The sequence below is a fragment of the Mugil cephalus genome, chromosome 7 (genome assembly GCF_022458985.1).
Source record: "Mugil cephalus isolate CIBA_MC_2020 chromosome 7, CIBA_Mcephalus_1.1, whole genome shotgun sequence".
Classification (NCBI taxonomy): domain Eukaryota; kingdom Metazoa; phylum Chordata; class Actinopteri; order Mugiliformes; family Mugilidae; genus Mugil; species Mugil cephalus.
The window spans coordinates 3,550,014-3,568,907 of record NC_061776.1 but is presented as its reverse complement, the minus strand read 5'-3'; the positions used below and the strand labels follow the sequence as shown (position 1 = coordinate 3,568,907).

Here is an 18,894-nt window from a genome sequence, read left to right as displayed (position 1 = left end):
GATATTACTATTACCGTAATTACTATAAGTACTACTACTACTACTACTAATAATAATAATAATAATAATAATAATAATAATAATAATAAAATGGCTTAGCGGCGTGACAATTAGCGGAAGTAGCAACGTGTTTACTTCCGCTACCGGTCCGGAACTTTTCGGTGTGACACAATGCGGAAGTAAACTAAAGGCAACAAGACGTCCACAGGCAGACGTCGCCTCGCCTTCACAGGTGCGCGGACTGAGCTGGTAGACAGTTGTGTCGTGTTGTCGCTTCGCGGATAAATATCTGAGTTGAAGTAACAATGTCTTCATCTGAGAGTTTGAGAGAGTTGATCATCGAGCGACTAACTGCTGCTGCTGAAGAAATATTCGGACTCTTTGAAAGAACTGTCGCCCAGTACGAGGAAGAGATCGATCGTCAGCGCAGACTGCTGGATATCACCTGGAAACCTGAGATAAAGTTACACAGAATAGGTGAGTACAGGTAGAATGGTCTGAATGAACTAACTGCCTTTGTGCTGGAACCACTAGAAAGGACTTGTAGCTCTGACTTTGTCACCCTGTCTCAACCTGTCACATGTAGTTGTTGAGTTGCAGCCATTTTACCTTCCTGTCTTACCTGCCTGCTGTGTGTATGCTTTTTTTTTAACCTGTCTTACCTGCTGCTGCAGAAATTACAGTGACGGTCAGTGTCGTCTACAATTGAGACGCTACGATGTGATTTACCCCCGCTGTAGAATACATAATTATACACCCTCAGGACACTTCATGCATGAAAACAAAGCTGAAAACATCAGCAGATTTTCAGTCCTGACGGCAGACAAAGAGAACACAGTCGCACGTGTGAAACAGAAATATTGTACTTGTGTTTATGTGTTGATCCAGGAAAAAGAACTCTCTCCGAAAAGAACATTTCTTTGCGTCTGCAGTTTGATCAACATCGTGTGGACAAGGAAGAAGACTGTTGGGACAATGTTTAGTGGACAGATGAGACCAGAGTAGAATAGTTTGGTTTCAATGTTTGGAGATGAACCAACACTGCATTCCAGCATCAGAACCTCATCCCTCCATGAAACATGGGGGCGCTAATGTCCTGGTTTGAGTCTGTTCTGCTGCATCTGCTCATCATTGATGGACCAATGAACTGTGAAGATAAAGACAGAATCTAGAACAGCGTCTAGAGACCCCTCATATGTGTCTCGTTGGTTTAGGGGTGTGATTCTTGCTTAGGGACGAGCCCATTGTGGTTGCTTTAATTTGCTTTAGTTCATGTGAAGAGAAACTGGGTCATGGAGGAAGACAAGGAGCCCAAGAACACACGTGGTTAAAGAAGAACCAGATGAATGTTTAGGAACAAGTCAAAGTCCTGACCTTAATCCAATAGAAATGTTATGTACAAATGTAAAATATCTCAAAACTGAAGTGGTTCTATTCTGAGGAATGGGATCAAATTCCTGCGAGCTGCTGTAGACACTGATCAGCTGTTACTGCCAACGTTTAGGAGAAGCTCGCAGCACACACTGGAAACTGACTACACACAGCAAATAGATCTTGAATGCATAAATAAATAAATGAATATGTAAAATATTTCTCTTTAATTTGTGATGTGATGTTTTGGGTCTTTTTTTTTTTAATGCAGAATATTAGACAATTCTGAAGGAGCCGAGAATGTCTAAGTAACAGTGTATGTGAGCAATGGACTCCTTGTTTAATCAGAATTACTATTACTTTATTAATCCCAAGGGGAAACTACTTAGAGCCCTGACAATGATCCAAACTAGAACATATACAATGTATTATATTTGATCTATTCTGTCATCACATTAGTAAATACATTTATATTGTGTATTTATCCCTCCAGACCTCACAGAACAATATGTCTGCAATGAGGAGGAGGTTCTCACTGACCAGCAGCTTCTTTACCAGGAGCGTAACTCCAGTCTGGACCAGGAGGAACCAGAACATTTAGAGCTGAAAGCAGAATGGGAGGTACCAAAACCTCCAGAGCTGAAAGAGGAACAGGAGGAACCAGAGCTGAAAGAGGAACAGGAGGAACCAGAACTTCCACAGATAAAGGTGAAAGATGAACAGGAGGAACCAGAACCTCCACAGATGGAGGAGAATCAGGAGCAACTAGAACCTCCACAGATTCAAAAGGAACAGCAGGAACCAGATCCTCCACAGATTCAAGAGGAACAGCAGGAACCAGATCCTCCACAGATTCAAGAGGAACAGGAGGAATTCCCCTGCAGCAGTCAGCAGGAAGAACATCTTGTTCTGAATCAGGAGGCCGATCCCTTGATGGAGACTTCTACTGATGAGGAAAGTGAGCACAGTGAACCTGAACCAAAGAGGGACCAGCTCCTCTCGCACAACTCTCCTGGAGCTGAGAGCCCAGATCAGGAAAGTAGCAACCATGTAGACCCAGGATCAACAAGAGACACAAGTCGCAGTCACAATATAGACAACTCTTCCATTTCAGAGAGTCAGTGTGATACTGATGCAGGTAAGAAACCTGTAGGCTGTGGCGTCTGTGGGCACACATTCAAGAACAGGCAACAAATGAAAATACATTACGAAATACATAAAGGGGAGAAACCAAATGTTTGCACAACCTGCGGGAAACATTATAAACGCCTATCAGCACTAAAATATCACATGAAGTGTCATACACGTAATGTACCTCTTAAGTGTGACGTTTGTGAAAAACCCTTTGAGACTAACAACCAACTGAGTCTACACATGAGGAGCCATACAAACAAGAAGCAGCATATTTGCAAAACATGTGGGAAAATTTTCAGTCGCAGTCATAGTTTGACTATGCACACGAGGAGCCACACAGACGAGAAGCCGTTTTCGTGTGAAACGTGTGGGAGGAGGTTCAGCAGGAACTACTGTCTGCTGGTCCACATGAGACTTCACGCAAGTAAGAAGCCGTATATTTGTGAAATATGCGGGAACGGTTTCACAGTGCGGGATAAACTGACGGTCCACATGAGAGGTCACACGGGTGAGAAGCCATACTCTTGTGCAACGTGCGGGGAGAGTTTCGCAAGGACCGATAATTTGTTAAATCACATGAGAACTCACACAGATGCGCCACTGCATACGTGTGAATTGTGTGGGAAGAGCTTCCGTTTGGTTCATCACTTAAAAGTCCACATGAGAGTTCACACAGGTGAGAAGCCATACTCTTGTGAAAGGTGTGGGAAGAGTTTCTCAACGAACCATTGTTTAATACTCCACACAAGAGGCCACACAGGCGAGAGGCCTTACCCCTGCAACATGTGCGAGAAACGCTTTATTTCCTTGTCAGTGCTGAAGACACACCTGACGACCCACACGGACGAGAAGCCACATTCTTGTGAGAAGTGTGGGAGATGCTTCGGAAGGAGGGATAAAATGTTGGAACACATGAAAAAACACCAGCAATTTACTTCTTGATGGCATTTTCATCACTGTTGTGACATGAACATTGCCAAAAGTCATACGACAAACACCAGGCTGAAACACACCAGGGTCATAAATGTGACGTTGCCATGGATTCAGGGAGTCACACTGAAAACACGAGTGCTGTTTGTGAATATCACACCACATATGAAGCGAAACTTGGTTTTACACACTTTATGCTCAAACAAACACACTACATATCCAGTGTTAATTACACATGCATTGCCGTCCTATCCACTGCAGACTTTATTGCACATTCGTATCCCCAGTAAAGTGCTGTTCATGTGAATGTGTTTCGTATCGTTCAGGACATTGATGGCTGGGGGTAGACGCTGTTTCTGAACCTGGTGGTGCATGTTTTTTCCAGAGGGCGAAAGTTCATAGAGGTGGTGGTAGTTGGGGTGGGATGAGTTCCTAAAGTGCCTTCTTCAGAGAATGGGAGGTGAAGATATCAACCACTAATAATCATTTATTATATTTTCTTTAGCATATTTAGTATGTGGATTTGTTTCTGTTGGATTATATATTCTGTGCTGGGATTTTGAGAACCCACACGAGAGAACACCTGTGTTCTTAAGTCAGTTTGTCCAAATCTCTGCGTGCCCAGAGTATTTTGCTGTTTGGAGCCACAGGGATAAACACACTTGTGCAGCGAGGTTCAGACTGATAGCTTCCGAAACTCATGCCATGTTTTTATTTGAGAACAAACATTTGTCCTAAACTTGTGTGCAGATGTGAAACATAGCAAATGGAACATACACCAACGTAGTAAAAGTGTAAATATTTCAAACATAATGCCGAAATAAAACAAAAAATCTCTCATTCTAAAAAAAAAAATCAACTTTTACAAGTTTAGGAGAAAATCTGTCAAGGCAGGATTTTCCTATTTATAATGGATCATGAAAATATATTTTTACTACTCTTTATCCTGAGAAAGAAATCACCAAAGCCCTGGTGGCATTTACATCAGACCCACCTTTACAGATGGTTGAGATGACGATTTTAACCATCTAAAGTTAATTATTATTTATTATGCTTTATTTAACCAGGTCAATCCCATTGAGATATAAATACCTCTTTTCCAAGGGAAGCCTGGCCAAGACAGCAGCCTGGGAAAGTTTTTACAATGAAGAACAGGCAGCAACTCACACAACACAAATAAAATACATGGAAGATGTCCAGTTCAAGTCTTTCTGGGTGGAGTTTGCATGTTCTCCCTGTTTCTTCGTGGGTTCTGTCAGGTTACTCTGGCTTCCTCCTACCTCCAAGGACATGCTCGTTAGGCTGGTTGGTGTGAGTCTGAGTGTGAATGGTTGTTTGTCTCAGTGTTAGTCCTGTGATAGGCTGGCGACCTGTCCAGGGTGGACCCCGCCTCTCGCCCGATGCCAGCTGGGATAGACTCCGGCAAACCCTGTGACCCTAGTGCAGGACTAAGCGGTACGGAAGATAAGATGAGACAAGAACAAGTACGAAAATTAGCTGCCCCAAGGTCTTTCACACGGGTTTTCAAAGATCCAAGGGGGATTAGTTCCTTTAACTTTAAAGTTTTCTGCAGGGCGTTCCAAGTAGCAGACGCAGAGAACTTAAAACCCCAACCCCCTACTGGCCTTTTAAAATAGAAGAAACTCTCTTTTCCCATGTTTATTTTCGGATATTTCCCCGACTGCCTTATTAAATTGTAAAAAACTTGTGTGAATTTTTTCAGAGTTCTGTATTATGCAGTAATATGCTGTGTGCTGTTACAAGCATTGACTAGAACTTTGTGCCACAAACTCCCTACTCTTCTTCATTAAACATTAAAAAAGAAGAAGAAGAAACTTTGACACTTCGTGGACGTGGTTCTGGTTTATGGCAGAACTACATTTTATTTTATTTTTTAAATACAGTACATACAATACAAATATGAACAACAAAGAAGATATGAATGTGTATTTGTGTGTGTGTGTGTGTGTGTGTGTGTGTGTGAGAGAGAGAGAGACCTATCATAATTTGTATTTTTTACCAGTTAATACAATTAAACAGGAATATTAATAATTATCACATTGTTATTTATATTATAGTGAGGATATATAATGAACATATGAAGTAAAACAATACTTCCATTAATAAGTATTTAAAAAATATGGCAGAACTAAAGACAATTACAAAAGATCAGGCTTGGCTGAAACCCAGCACCAGTCCGATCATTTTAGATCAGATATCAATCATGGTTGATGTTTGCATTGTTCACACTGGCTGCCTTGAGAATTGACTCAGAATCTAGATTATAAGACTCTAGATATGTACAGTTCATATACTTGACTATACTGAAAGAAAGACATGTTTCTTTGTTGTTTTTTAAATTTATTATTATTGTTTTTATTATTAGGTATAATTGGTGTCAAAGTCACGAACACATGTGAGCACAAGATTTAGCAGAAAGCTAAAGCTCTGTGGTCCAAAATAAAAATACAAAACAACATTCAACACAGACCCACACAACATACAAAGATGCAAACGACACCACGCTACAAGCATTGCACAAAACACACAAACACTATATACAAAACACAATCCATAATTTGATCCTAATGTAAAGTACAAGGTAAAAAAAGAAAGAGCCTAGAGTAAAGTGCTGGTTAGCACACAAGTACATACAATTACTAGTTAGATTGTTATAAAGATGTTTGCATCTGTTCAAATGCAAATATAATGTGATCAGTATCTAGTTTTCTACCTTTGATTTATGGGGCTTTTTGTCTATATATATATATTTATATATTTTGCATTGTTTCTCATTCATTCATCGCTCTAACACATTTTGGTCGTATGTTGTACACTGGACCAAACTCACAGGTGACTGTTTTCCTCAGGTATTACACAGATGTTTACATGTTTCACTCCGACGACTTGAGAAAGTTGATTTAAAATCTTGTTTATGAGACACCGAAGGTTTCTGTGGTTTAGATGTTGTGTAATTTTATTTCATGTGTGATGTTGTGGTGTAGGACTGGGAGGTGACTTTGAGAATGGCGGAGTCGACTGAACGTGAGTCATTCAGTCATGTGCCTGTATTTTATTTATTTTATCTGAGTTTGCATCTTATAACTTAAAGCTGTGATCCGGGGTAACCTGTGGGGTTCTTTGCATCAGTCTGATTGAATAAAATGTTTATTTACAAAGCGCGTGTTGCCTTTTTTTTTTATATAGGTTAATATGCTATTGTGTTACTGGTCTGGCCCTCTTGAGATCAAATTGGGCTGAATGTGACCAGGTAACTTCCTTTGTGGGGGGAGTCCCTGATTTCTACTCAGTCTGTCTCCGTATCAAAGTGGGCTCTGTAGGGGTTGGAATACAATGGATTCTGTATTGTGTTTGGAATCAGAGCTGAGGCACTTGAGGTGGAGGAATGGGCAGGTAAATGGGGATTTAGGTTGTCTGTAGCAAAACTTCAAGCGTGATAAAGGCCTGTATATGTGAAGCACTTGCTCTACCCATAGGTACTCAGGTACTCAGGGCACTCTACAGTCACAATGACGCATCCCCTACTGGTTTCAAGCAGTGGGAGCATCTTTGGGTTTACTCTCTTGTTCGAGCAAATTCATGTGGTCCATCTACCAACGATTGAACTGCTACACATTTGGGGTCTGAAGGAAAAACAGAGACACAACAAAAAGGAAAACGTGCAGATTTAATTTTGTTAACAAAGTCACTTTTCTGTTGATGAAACAAGACGATAATGTTATTTGATATGATGACATGAAGTTATTTGAATATCAGATATTCAAAATACAGGATTTCTTCACACACCCTTACATTTATTCAAAATGTGCGTGCTTGTCATTGGATTGGATATGTGATCTCAGTTCACTGCAAAGACCGAAATGAAGAAATTTGGCACAACTTTTCAAAATAAATAATAAGTAATAATAATGGTAACTTTAACCTACGGACTGTAAACAGTAAAAAATAATAATAATCTTTCTCTACAGTCATTGCTTTAAACACTGGGGAAGAAGAGGCAACTGGTTCTATATGCGAAGCAATAACAGTGTCAGGATGAATAAACTTTAATTCAAATGATTCAAATTATATAGACGTTAAGTCAACCTACTGATTTGGGTGAATGCAGAGTTGATATTCATGTTAGAAAATTATATGATGCAAAATGTGAGATTTAAAAAAAAAGGGCGCGGAACTAAATGTTAACGTACCGCCTCTGTCGGAACTTTATCATGGGACACCAGGCGGAAGCGGTCCGCGGTAGTTTTTTGGACTGAGCTGTAAGATGGTTGTGTAGAGTCCCGGATAAATATCTGAGCTGTTGAAGTAACAATGTCTGGATCTGAGAGTTTGAGAGAGTTGATCATCGAGCGACTAACTGCTGCTGCTGAAGAAATATTCGGACTCTTTGAAAGAACTGTCGTCCAGTACGAGGAAGAGATCGATCGTCAGCGCAGACTGCTGGATATCACCCGGAAACCTGACATAGAGTTACACAGAATAGGTGAGTACAGGTAGAACGGTTTAAATGAACTAACTAATGAATGGAAGGAGATTCTGAGTCCGGTATAAATCCCACTGGATATGTTTTAGAACCGATACTGTGTGGAAAGAGAGAGAGATCTTTGTGGTCATTCAAAATACACACTACAGGTGCGCACATGAATGAAATTTCCTTGCAAAGAAGCTCAAATAGCAACTCTTAAGGCAGACGTACTTAGAAAACAGCAGAGTAACAATAAGTATAAACATAAATAGTAAACAGTGATAAAGTGATGAGTGCATTGGAATAAGAAACTCGAGTGGAAGAACTGGTGAGCCTGTCCTGTGTCACCGCGGTGCTTATGTTGGACATTATTCCTCGGGAGGTGGATTGTCTGTCTCTCCTTTTTCTTGTCTTGAATTTTCTGCACACGTCTAGTAGTTTCCTCTATGTTTGTGTACTGTAAAGTGCAGAATAATGCCTCTTGTATTGCAGTGTAACTGCTAGCGTTTTTTCTTTTGTCTCCAGACGTCCGACAGCTTTATGTCTGTGAGGGTGAAGAGGAGGAGGAGGAGGAAGTTCTCACTGACCAGCAGCTCTGTAACCAGGACAGGAACTCCAGTCTGGACCAGGAGGAACCAGAACCTCCACAGATTAAAGAGGAACAGGAGGAACCAGAACCTCCACAGATTAAAGAGGAACAGGAGGAATCAGAACCTCCACAGACTAAAGAGGAACAAAGGGAACCAGAACCGCCACGGACGAAAGAGGAACAGGAAGAACCCTGCAGCAGTCAGCAGGTGGAACATCTTGTACTAAAGCAGGAGGCTGAATTCTTGTTGGAGACTCCTACTGCTGCTCTAACACCAAACGGTGACCAGCTCCTCTCTCATGACTGTGTTGTAGCTGAGAGCCCAGCTACAAGAGAGAAATTCTGTGGGAAAAGTCTCATTAACAGTTCTCGTGTAACTCACAGAGGTGAGTCCTTCCCTTGCAAAATTTGTGGTAAAACCTTCAGTCGCAAATGTCGTGTAATTCTCCACATGAGGACTCACACTGGCGAGAAGCCCTTCCCTTGCAAAATTTGTGGGAAAGCCTTTAGTCAAAATGGTAATTTAAAGGTCCACATGAGGGTTCACACAGGTGAGAAGCTCTATTCTTGTGGAACATGTGGTAAAACCTTCAGTCAAAGCTCTAATTTCATCAGGCACATGAAGACTCACACAGGTGACGGTTCGTTTTCCTGAGGGGGAACAAATCTGTGGGAAGACGAGCTCTAAAAAAGAAGACATCTTTCTATTACATATTATAGGATATATCATTTTATAATAGCTGTGTTATGTAGTTGTAACCATTAAAGGATGTCTTTCACCATAAGAGCAACAAGGAAAACTGTTTTGTTTGGAATATATGACAATAAGAAACTTCACTAAATAAAAAATGTTGAAATTCTTTTCAAATTACTGGTGTGTATGTTGTTTTTTGATGAAGCAACACAGATACGAATGAATGAATGAATATATTTATGAACTCACATTTACTCAAATTTCCCTGTAATTTACTCAAACATATTCAGCCACGATCCAAACTCTCCCCTCTCAGTAATGATTGTATGAGTTTTTCACAGCGTCTGGGCTGTGTGGATTCTGACGTGTTTTAAACAATGAGAAGGTATGCTACATAAAGGTATGGCCTCTCAACTTCAGCTAAGTGCTTTAATAAAGTTATTCCCAAACAATTTGCAAGAATGCAGTATTCCACCTGTAGCGTGTGTTCTCATGTTTAGTGGACGCAAATGAGGCAGTTACATTTTCCCACAGCTGCAACAATGGTAAGGCTTCTCGTGATAATCGTCCTGTGTATATGAAGCAAATGCTCTACCCATAGGCATTCAAAGCACTTTACAGTCTCAATGACACATCCCCCTGTTAGTTCACAGATGTGCCGAGCAATGACAGCATCTCTGGGTTTAGTGTCTTGTTCAAGGACAGTCCGGCATGTGGGACTAAATCTCAGTCCACCTCCTCTGTTCAGAGGTTTTTCCCACAAAGAGAGCCAGCTCATCAGGGAATGACTCAGCAGTCCACCTCCACTTGAAGGACAAAGGACACTCCTTTAAAGATACTAACATCAAAGTCCTGGCCAGAGAAGAGAGATGGTTTGAGAGAGGAGTAAAGGAAGCCATCTATGTGAAAGTGGAAAAACCTTCTCTAAACAGGGGAGGTGGACAACATTTTTTGTAACTTTTTTGTTCCTGGTATACCAGTTAGCAATCGATCACACATTTTTGTTTTTTTCTTGTTTTTGCAGACGAAACTGACGCTTATTTTTCCTTTGGAAAACTTCGCGGCATTGGCAGCTGTGAAGTTAAACGACCTTAATATAATTTAAACATTGAAAATTAAGAGTGGGTTGAATAGGGCCATTTTTTTTCCCCGTTAGATTTGAAATTATTCTGAATTTACATAATATAAAAAATATAAAAAAGGTTAATTAAGTGCAGGACGCCCTACACTCATGTCGGCCTTTTGTGTGTTGTATCTCAACAACAGGTAAGCCAGTATGGAAACAGTGGCACCAGTTTCTGGTGAAGTACGTTTCTACTGGGTGTACCCGCAGAGTTTTCCTATTTAAACCTCAACTTCCCACTAGTCTCTCAGAACTGAAGAAGCAACACGGTTGAGTGGTGAAACGTTTCCAAGAAAATTCTACAAGTCCAGTTGCCCTTATTCAACGCCTTTTGGATTTTCTCACAGATGTAACAAAAGTGTGGCTTCTCACCTGCATGAGCCCATGTGTGAAGAGTTGAACTCTAACTCTGACTGAAGGTTTTTCCCATGTTTCACATGATACAGACGTTTTATCTGTGTCAGTATCACACTGACTCTCTGACATGGGGGAGTTGTCAACATTGTTACTGTGACTTGTGTTTCTGTGACGTCATTTTCTCTTCTTGGATCTGGGCTCTCAGCTATAGAGCTGGTCACTGTTTGGTTCTGGTTCCTCCTGGTCCAGACGGGACTTGAGAACCTCCTCCTCACAGACATGGTGCTATGGAAGGTCTGGAGGGACAAAGAGACACAACAAAGAGGAAAACATGTGTAGCAGTTTTAGTTTTTTTTTAATTACCTATACTACTGCTACTACTATTATTACTATTATCGATACTACTGCTACTGCCGTTATTAGTATTACTACTACAACTGCTATTACTACTGCTGCTACTACTACTACTACGAATTAGAATTAGAATTAGAATTAGAATTAGAATTAGAATTAGAATTAGAATTGGAATTGGCTTTGCGGCGTGACAATTAGCGGAAGTAGCAATGTGTTTACTTCCGCTACCGGTCCGGAACTTTTCGGTGTGACACAATGCGGAAGTAAACTAAAGGCAACAAGACGTCCACAGGTAGACGTCGCCTCGCCTTCACAGGTGCGCGGACTGAGCTGGAAAACGGTTGTGTCGTGTCGTCGTGTTCCATATAAATGTTTGAGCTGTTGAAGTAACAATGTCTGGATCTGAGAGTTTGAGAGAGTTGATCATCGAGCGACTAACTGCTGCTGCTGAAGAAATATTCGGACTCTTTGAAAGAACTGTCGTCCAGTACGAGGAAGAGATCGATCGTCAGCGCAGACTGCTGGATATCACCTGGAAACCTGAGATAAAGTCACACAGAACAGGTGAGTAGAACTAGAAGAGGAAACACACTCAGCTACAAGACAACATGCTAATAGGCTAACTTGCACAGCTAACACTACATGGACTGTTGCTACTCAGTCCTACCTGACAGTGATGTGGTCTAAACTATATGTTGGAATAAACTACAACCTCTTTTGGAAACCAAAATAAATAAATAACAAATAACGGTTAACGTTAACACTTTGACAGTGTAATTGGGTCGTTTGCATCTGCAAAATCTCTTCACTGAGTTTCAGAAGCATGAGACCGAGGTTTGCAAGTGTCATGATAAACTTGTTACAGTTAAACTAATGGACAAGAGCACAATCAGTTACTCGATTTTCCCTGTTAATGTAAACTGGGACATGTACCTCATTCCAAACATCAAAGTTTGGGCATAGCTCCATTAAGCTGTGCATGTAAACGCACCCAGTGCTCTCTTCCTCCAAAAAGATGTGGATCTCATCACACAGTTCAAACAAACAACAGTTGTTGGAAAAGGTCTGTTGTAGTGTGGACTGACTTCACTGGCAGCAGCCAGTGTGTTGGTATTCCATATTAAATATACAGTTTGAATTTCACCCGTGTTTTCCTGTCATCACATCAGTAATCTTCAGGTTGTGTCTCTTTCTTCCTCCAGACCTCCCACAGCAACATGTCTACACAGAGGAGGAGGTTCTCACTGAGCAGCAGCTCTGTAACCAGGAGAGGAACTCCAGTCTGGACCAGGAGGAACCAGAACCTCCACAGATTAAAGAAGAACAGGAGGAACCAGAACCTCTACAGATTAAAGAGGAACAGGAGGAACCATGCAGCAGTCAGCAAGGAGAACATTTTGTACTAAACCAGGAGACTGATTCATTGATGGAGAATCCTACTGATGAGGAAAGTGAGCACAGTGAACCAGAACCAAACAGGGACCAGCTCCTCTCCCACAACTCTCCTGGAGCTGAGAGCCCTGAGAAGCCATATTGTTGCAAATTCGATGGGAAAAAAATCATTAACAATTCTCATTTAACACGTCACGTGAGGACTCACACAGGTGAGAAGCCATATTCTTGTGAAACATGTGGTAAAACCTTCAGAGCAAGATCAGAATTAAATGTCCACAGGAGGACTCACACAGGTGAAAAGCCCTATTGTTGTGAAACGTGTGGTAAAACATTCAGTCAGAAAAGTCATTTAACTGTCCACATGAGGTTGCACACAGATGAGAGGCCCTACTCTTGTGAAATGTGTGGTAAAACCTTAAGAAGAAGATATGAATTAAATCTCCACATGATGACTCACAGAGGCGAGAAGCCGTATTCTTGTGAAATGTGCAGTAAAACCTTCAGACAAAGATGTGAACTGAATGTCCACATGAGGACTCACACAGGTGAGAAGCCCTTCTCTTGCAGAATTTGTGAAAAAACCTTCAGTCAGAAAAGTCATTTAATTTTCCACATGAGGACTCACACAGGTGAGAAACCTTATTGTTGCAAAACATGCGGGAAGAGTTTCAATCGAGTAGGTAATTTAAATGTCCACATGAGGACTCACACAGGTGAGAGGTAAACACATGTCAGAAAGAAGACATCACCCTCTGCCTGGGAGTTTACAACAGGATTTAGAGAGAGTTATTGACTTTCTCACGTGTATATTTTCAGCATTTTATTGCTATTTAAGTGCATTTATTTAGCGTACTCAAAAGAAAGCAGTGATGTTTCGAGCTGCATGCGGTTCTTCAGACTTATGTAAACATTAAAAGATTTTGTTTAAAGCGTCATGTATCATGTGTAACGTCGTGCCTTTTGGAGATCGTTTCATCTTCCACCTACTTAATTGATCACATTATCAGAAACTTTGACCAGTGGTGCCCAAACTTTTGCAGCCATCATATTGAATACTTGTCCCTCTCATGTTGACTTGAGGGCAAAAAAGATGCTACGTTTGTCTTATTTCTTATCATCTTGTGGTAAATAGCAGTGGCGTATTTGCATTAGGGGCTATGTTATTTTATATGATAACAAGTTATTTGAATATTAGATATTCAAGGTACAGGATCTCTTCACATGACCTGACTGTCTTTCAAAACGTGCATGCTTGTCATTGGATTGGTTAAGAGGTCTATATGATAGTTGACTGTAGGTGATTGAATATTTCTTCTTCTCAGCAGCAGCTGCACAACTCAGGCAAATTCCCGGTATGTACAAATACATTTAGCAATACAATTTCTGATTGTGATTTCTGAAGTAGCAGCGAGTAAATGTTATGTCCATCTTCAATAATAATGAAATAGTTTGTTATTGCGCTAAAGACATTAAACCATGGAACCATGGAAACAAGAAATCTTTCTCTACAGCAAATAACACAGAGTTTCCAAAGGGGAGGAGGAGTGTAGCTGTCCCTTGGATTAAAAACGACTAAGGAGTCTCGACTGATGCGTAAGGTTCCCTGGATGAAAATCCACCAGACAGCAGCATGATGATGCCATGAAAACTGTATGGAGACATATAAGACAACAAACATTTCACAATCTTGTCCCCGCGGTAGACACAAATAAATAAAATCTTAATTAAGTTAAAAAATTATAAGCATATGATTTGCAAATTTTAAATAACAATCAAACATCATACGTAGTTGTGTAAACAATAGATCAATCTATTGATTATGTTTTATTTGGGGGGGATGCAGAGTTAATATTCCTGCTTCAAAATGATGATATGAACCGAAATGAGAGCGGAACTCAATATTAACTGTCCTCCTCCTGTCGGAACTTTGTCATGGGACACCAGGCGGAAGTGGCTTGTTTCTCAAAGTCCGCTAGTACTGTTGTGTTTTTGTGGAAGACGGTTGTGCCGTGTCGTCGTGTTCCATGTAAATGTTTGAGCTGCTGAAGCAACAATGTCTTCATCTGAGAGTTTGAGAGAGTTGATCATCGAGCGACTAACTGCTGCTGCTGAAGAAATATTCGGACTCTTTGAAAGAACTGTCGTCCAGTACGAGGAAGAGATCGATCGTCAGCGCAGACTGCTGGATATCACCTGGAAACCTGAGATAAAGTCACACAGAATGGGTGAGTACAATGTAACGTGCAGGGTTGGGAAGATATAATCCAGTAGAATTACAAGTTACCTGTAAAATGTAATTTTGAACTAACTGTAAGTATCACAATATAAAAAATAGTGCACCTGATTACTTCAGTCCCAAACATGCAAATAAAGACAAAAGCGTACATAAGATATGTTACATCAGCTCAGTGTATTTCTTAGACACTCATATAAAATCCTGTTTTAGTTGAACACAGACCGGAAGAACCTGTTATTACATTTTAACAAGGAGTCCATTGTAGAAAAATACAAACAGTGCAGAATTAACAACACATCATCATAAATCATACTAAGCCATAGGTTATAACAACAATAGCTGCAATTATAAGAATGACATTAACTATGTTACTAAAAACATTATTGTTATAATTAGATTTTTAAAGAAAAGTCACCACCTGATAGAGCTGTGTCACGTATTGACGTGCTCCTATATATCATTGAATTGCCTGTGACATGAAATCCGTAGCTGCTGACTTTAATTACAGATGTGCCAAACATGATCATCTGCTGAAATTCATTTCATTTGCACAGAGAAGCATTTAGCCGTAATAGCCTTGTGCCAATAGCTCTTTCTGTCAAACAATTCGCTACTATCACTGCTCTAAACCGACCCAAGAAGACCTGGTTATAATTTACAGTAGAGCGTTGGCAACTGAGTGCTTTGTTTCCCCTTTAAGCACAAGCATGAGTAAAGTACTAAAATAGTCAGTGCTTTCCTTTCCGTTCTTTTCTTGATTTTTCTCTTGAACTTTTTGTGCACACATGCAGCTCAGAGTTTGAGAGAGTTGATCATCGAGCGGCTAACTGCTGCTGCTGCTGAAGAAATATTTGGGCTCTTTGAAAGAACTGTCGTCCAGTACGAGGAAGAGATCGATCATCAGCGCAGACTGCTGGATATCACCTGGAAACCTGAGATAAAGTTACACAGAATAGGTGAGTACATGTAGAATGGTTTAAATGAACTAAATAATGAATGGAGACACACAGTATAGAGAAGCTAGAAGGGTGATAACATGCTTCATTTCTAGTCTTGAATATTCTGCACACGTTCCTTCCATAGTTGTGTATTATAAAAGGCAAAAGAATGCTTCTTGCATTACATTGTAACTGCTATTAATGCAATTATTATTATTTAATCTCTCCAGACCTCCCACAGCATTATGTCTGTAAAGAGGAAGAGGAGGATGTTCTCACTGAGCAGCAGCTCTGTAACCAGGAGAGGAACTCCGTCCTGGATCAGGAGGAAGCAGAACCTCCACAGATTAAAGAGGAACAGCAGGAACGTGAACCTCCACAGATTAAAGAGGAACAAGTGGAACCAGAACCTCCACAGATTAAAGAAGAACAGGAGGAACCAGAACCTCTACAGGTTAAAGAGGAACAGGAGGAGTTCTCCATCATTCAGCAGGAAGAACATCTTGTTATGAACCAGGAGTGTGATTCCTTCATGGAGACTTGTAATGATGAGGAAAGTGAGCACAGTGAACCAGTACCAAACAGTGACCAGCTCCTCTCTCATAACTCTCCAGTAGCTGAGAGCCCAGATCAGGGAGGAATCGAGTATGTAGACTCGGGATCAACTAGAAATGCAGAGCTGAATCCAAAGAAGAGAAGAAGACGTCACAAAGACACAAGTCACAGTAACAATGTAGACAACTCTCCCATGTCAGAGAGTCAGAGTGATACTGACACAGATAAAAAGTCTGTAACATGTGACATCTGTGGAAAAACCTTCAAGACTAATTTCAACATGAGGGTGCATCGCAGATTTCACACAGGTGAGAGGCCATATTGTTGCGAAACATGTGGGAAGAGTTTCAGAAGGACTGATAACTTGACAGTCCACATGAGAATTCACACAGGTGAGCATCTGTATTCCTGTGACATCTGTGGGAAAGACTTCAGTTGGAGAAGTCACCTTAATGCCCACATGAGGACTCACACAGGTGAGAGGCCATATTGTTGCAAAACATGCGGGAAGAGTTTCAGCAGTGCTGGTAACTTGACAGTCCACATGAAAATTCACTCAGGTGAGCATCGGTATTCCTGTAACATTTGTGGGACGGGTTACCATTGTAGAAGTCATCTTAAAATCCACATGAGGACGCACACAGGTGAGAAGCCGTACCTTTGTAAACTGTGTGGGAAAACATATTCCAACGCATCAACATTTAGAAATCATAAGAGAATCCACACAGGGGAGAAACCGTACCTCTGTAAAGTGTGTGGTAAAGGTTTTGGTCGCAATACTTATTTGACGAGTCACATGAGGACTCACACATGTGAGAAGTTGTCATCCTGAAACATTCATTAATTTTCTGAAACCACTTCCTCTGGAGGGTCGAGAAGGGGCTGGAGCCTATCCCAGCTGTCATTGGTCCAGAGGTGGGTTACAGCCTGGACAGGTCTCCAGTCTATCTCGAGGCTAACATAAAGAGACAAACAACCATTCACACTCACACCTACGACCAATTTAGAATCATCAATGAACCTAACAAGCATGCCTTTGGATGTTGGGAGGAAGCCAGAGTACGACCCATGTATTAGAACCCAGAACCTTCTAGCCGTGAGGCATCAATGTTGGCCACCAAAAATCGGAAACACGTGTTAGACTTTGTTTGTAGGACTTAAAGATTTTAAGTGCCTTCAGACTGTGTTTCAGCAATCTTATGAATCTACTGCATACAGTGGGGGAAATAAGTATTTGATCCCCTGCTGAATTTGTAAGTTTGCCCACTTCCATAGAAATGATCAGACTCTGGTTTTTATGGTTGTTTACTGGTTATGGGTATAGACAGAATATCAATCGAAAATGCATAAAAAACACACAATCTAAAAGTTATAAATTGTTATGTATTTTATTAAGGGAAATAAGTATTTGATCCCCAACAATTCACTTAGAATTCAGGCTCCTACAGATTGGCTGGTGCGCATGTGGCACACAGCTGTGCTCAGTCAACTAATTACCAATACTCCTGATCTTAACTCGTCATGTATATAAAGCGCACCTGATCTAAGAATCAGTTTCTTACATTCCAACTTCTACAGCACCATGGGCAAGACCAAAGAGCTGTCAAAAGATGTCAGGGACAAGACTGTAGACCTGCACAAGGCTGGTATATGTTACAAAACCATCAGCAAAAGGCTTGGTGAGAAGGTGACAACTATTGGTGCCATTATTCGCAAGTGGAAGACCCATAAAAGGACCATCAACTGTCCTCGGTCTGGAGCTCCCCGCAAAATCTCGCCTCATGGAGTGAGGATGATGATGAGAAAGGTGAGGGAGCAGCCTAAAAAAACACGGCAGGAGCTTGTTAATGATCTGGAAGCAGTTGGGACCTCCGTCACCAAGAAAACAGTTGGCAACACACTGCGCCGTTATGGATTGAACTCTTGCAGTGCCCGCAAGGTCCCCCTGCTCAAGAAGGCACATGTACAGGCCCGCCTTAAGTTTGCCAGTGAACATCTAAATGACTCAGAGAAGGCTTGGGAGAAAGTGCTGTGGTCTGACGAAACCAAAGTTGAGCTATTTGGCATTAACTCGACCCGCCGTGTTTGGAGGATGAAAAAACGTGAGTATGACCCAAAGAACACCATACCCACGGTTAAGCATGGAGGTGGAAACATCATGTTTTGGGGCTGTTTTTCAGCAAAGGGTACAGGGCAACTTCACCGCATTATGGGGCCAATGAATGCAGCCATGTACTGTAACATCTTGGTCAAAAACCTTCTTTCCTCAACAAGAACACTGAAGATGCCTCGTGGGTGGTTTTCCAACATGACAATGACCAAAACATACTGCCAGGACAACAAAGGAGTGGCTCAAGAAGAAGCATATTAAGGTCATGGAGTGGCCTAGTCAGTCTCCAGACCTTAACCCGATCGAAAACCTGTGGAGGGAGCTGAAGCTCCGAGTTTCCAAGAGGCAGCCAAGAAACTTGAAGGATTTAGAGACTGTCTGTAAAGATGAATGGGCCAAAATCCCTCCTGCGCTGTGTGCAAACCTGGTGACCAACTACAAGAAACGTCTCATCGCTGTGCTTGCCAACAAAGGTTTCTCTACAATACTGACTTGTGTTGTGCTTGGGGATCAAATACTTATTTCCCTTAATAAAATACATAACAATTTATAACTTTTAGATTGTGTGTTTTTTTATGCATTTTTCGACTGATATTCTGTCTATACCCATAACCAGTAAACA

General features: G+C 41.1%; 2 protein-coding genes across 2 annotated transcripts; both read left to right on the top strand.

Moving 5' to 3' along the window:
- The first annotated feature begins 185 nt into the window (after positions 1 to 185).
- Positions 186 to 17,375, top strand: LOC125010624. The gene is made up of 9 exons (XM_047589391.1): positions 186 to 477; positions 1,865 to 3,439; positions 8,447 to 8,518; positions 10,890 to 10,978; positions 11,416 to 11,602; positions 12,241 to 13,154; positions 14,472 to 14,658; positions 15,461 to 15,625; positions 15,838 to 17,375. Exons 1-9 carry the CDS (start codon positions 306 to 308, stop codon positions 16,992 to 16,994), a joined length of 4,518 nt encoding a protein of 1,505 aa, XP_047445347.1. The 5' UTR covers positions 186 to 305; the 3' UTR covers positions 16,995 to 17,375.
- On the top strand, positions 7,617 to 9,395 carry LOC125011025 (zinc finger protein 391-like). Its single transcript, XM_047590016.1, has 2 exons — positions 7,617 to 7,939; positions 8,447 to 9,395. The coding sequence occupies exons 1-2, from the start codon at positions 7,768 to 7,770 to the stop codon at positions 9,163 to 9,165; spliced, it is 891 nt and encodes a 296-aa protein (XP_047445972.1). The 5' UTR covers positions 7,617 to 7,767; the 3' UTR covers positions 9,166 to 9,395.
- Positions 17,376 to 18,894: the final 1,519 nt, after the last annotated feature.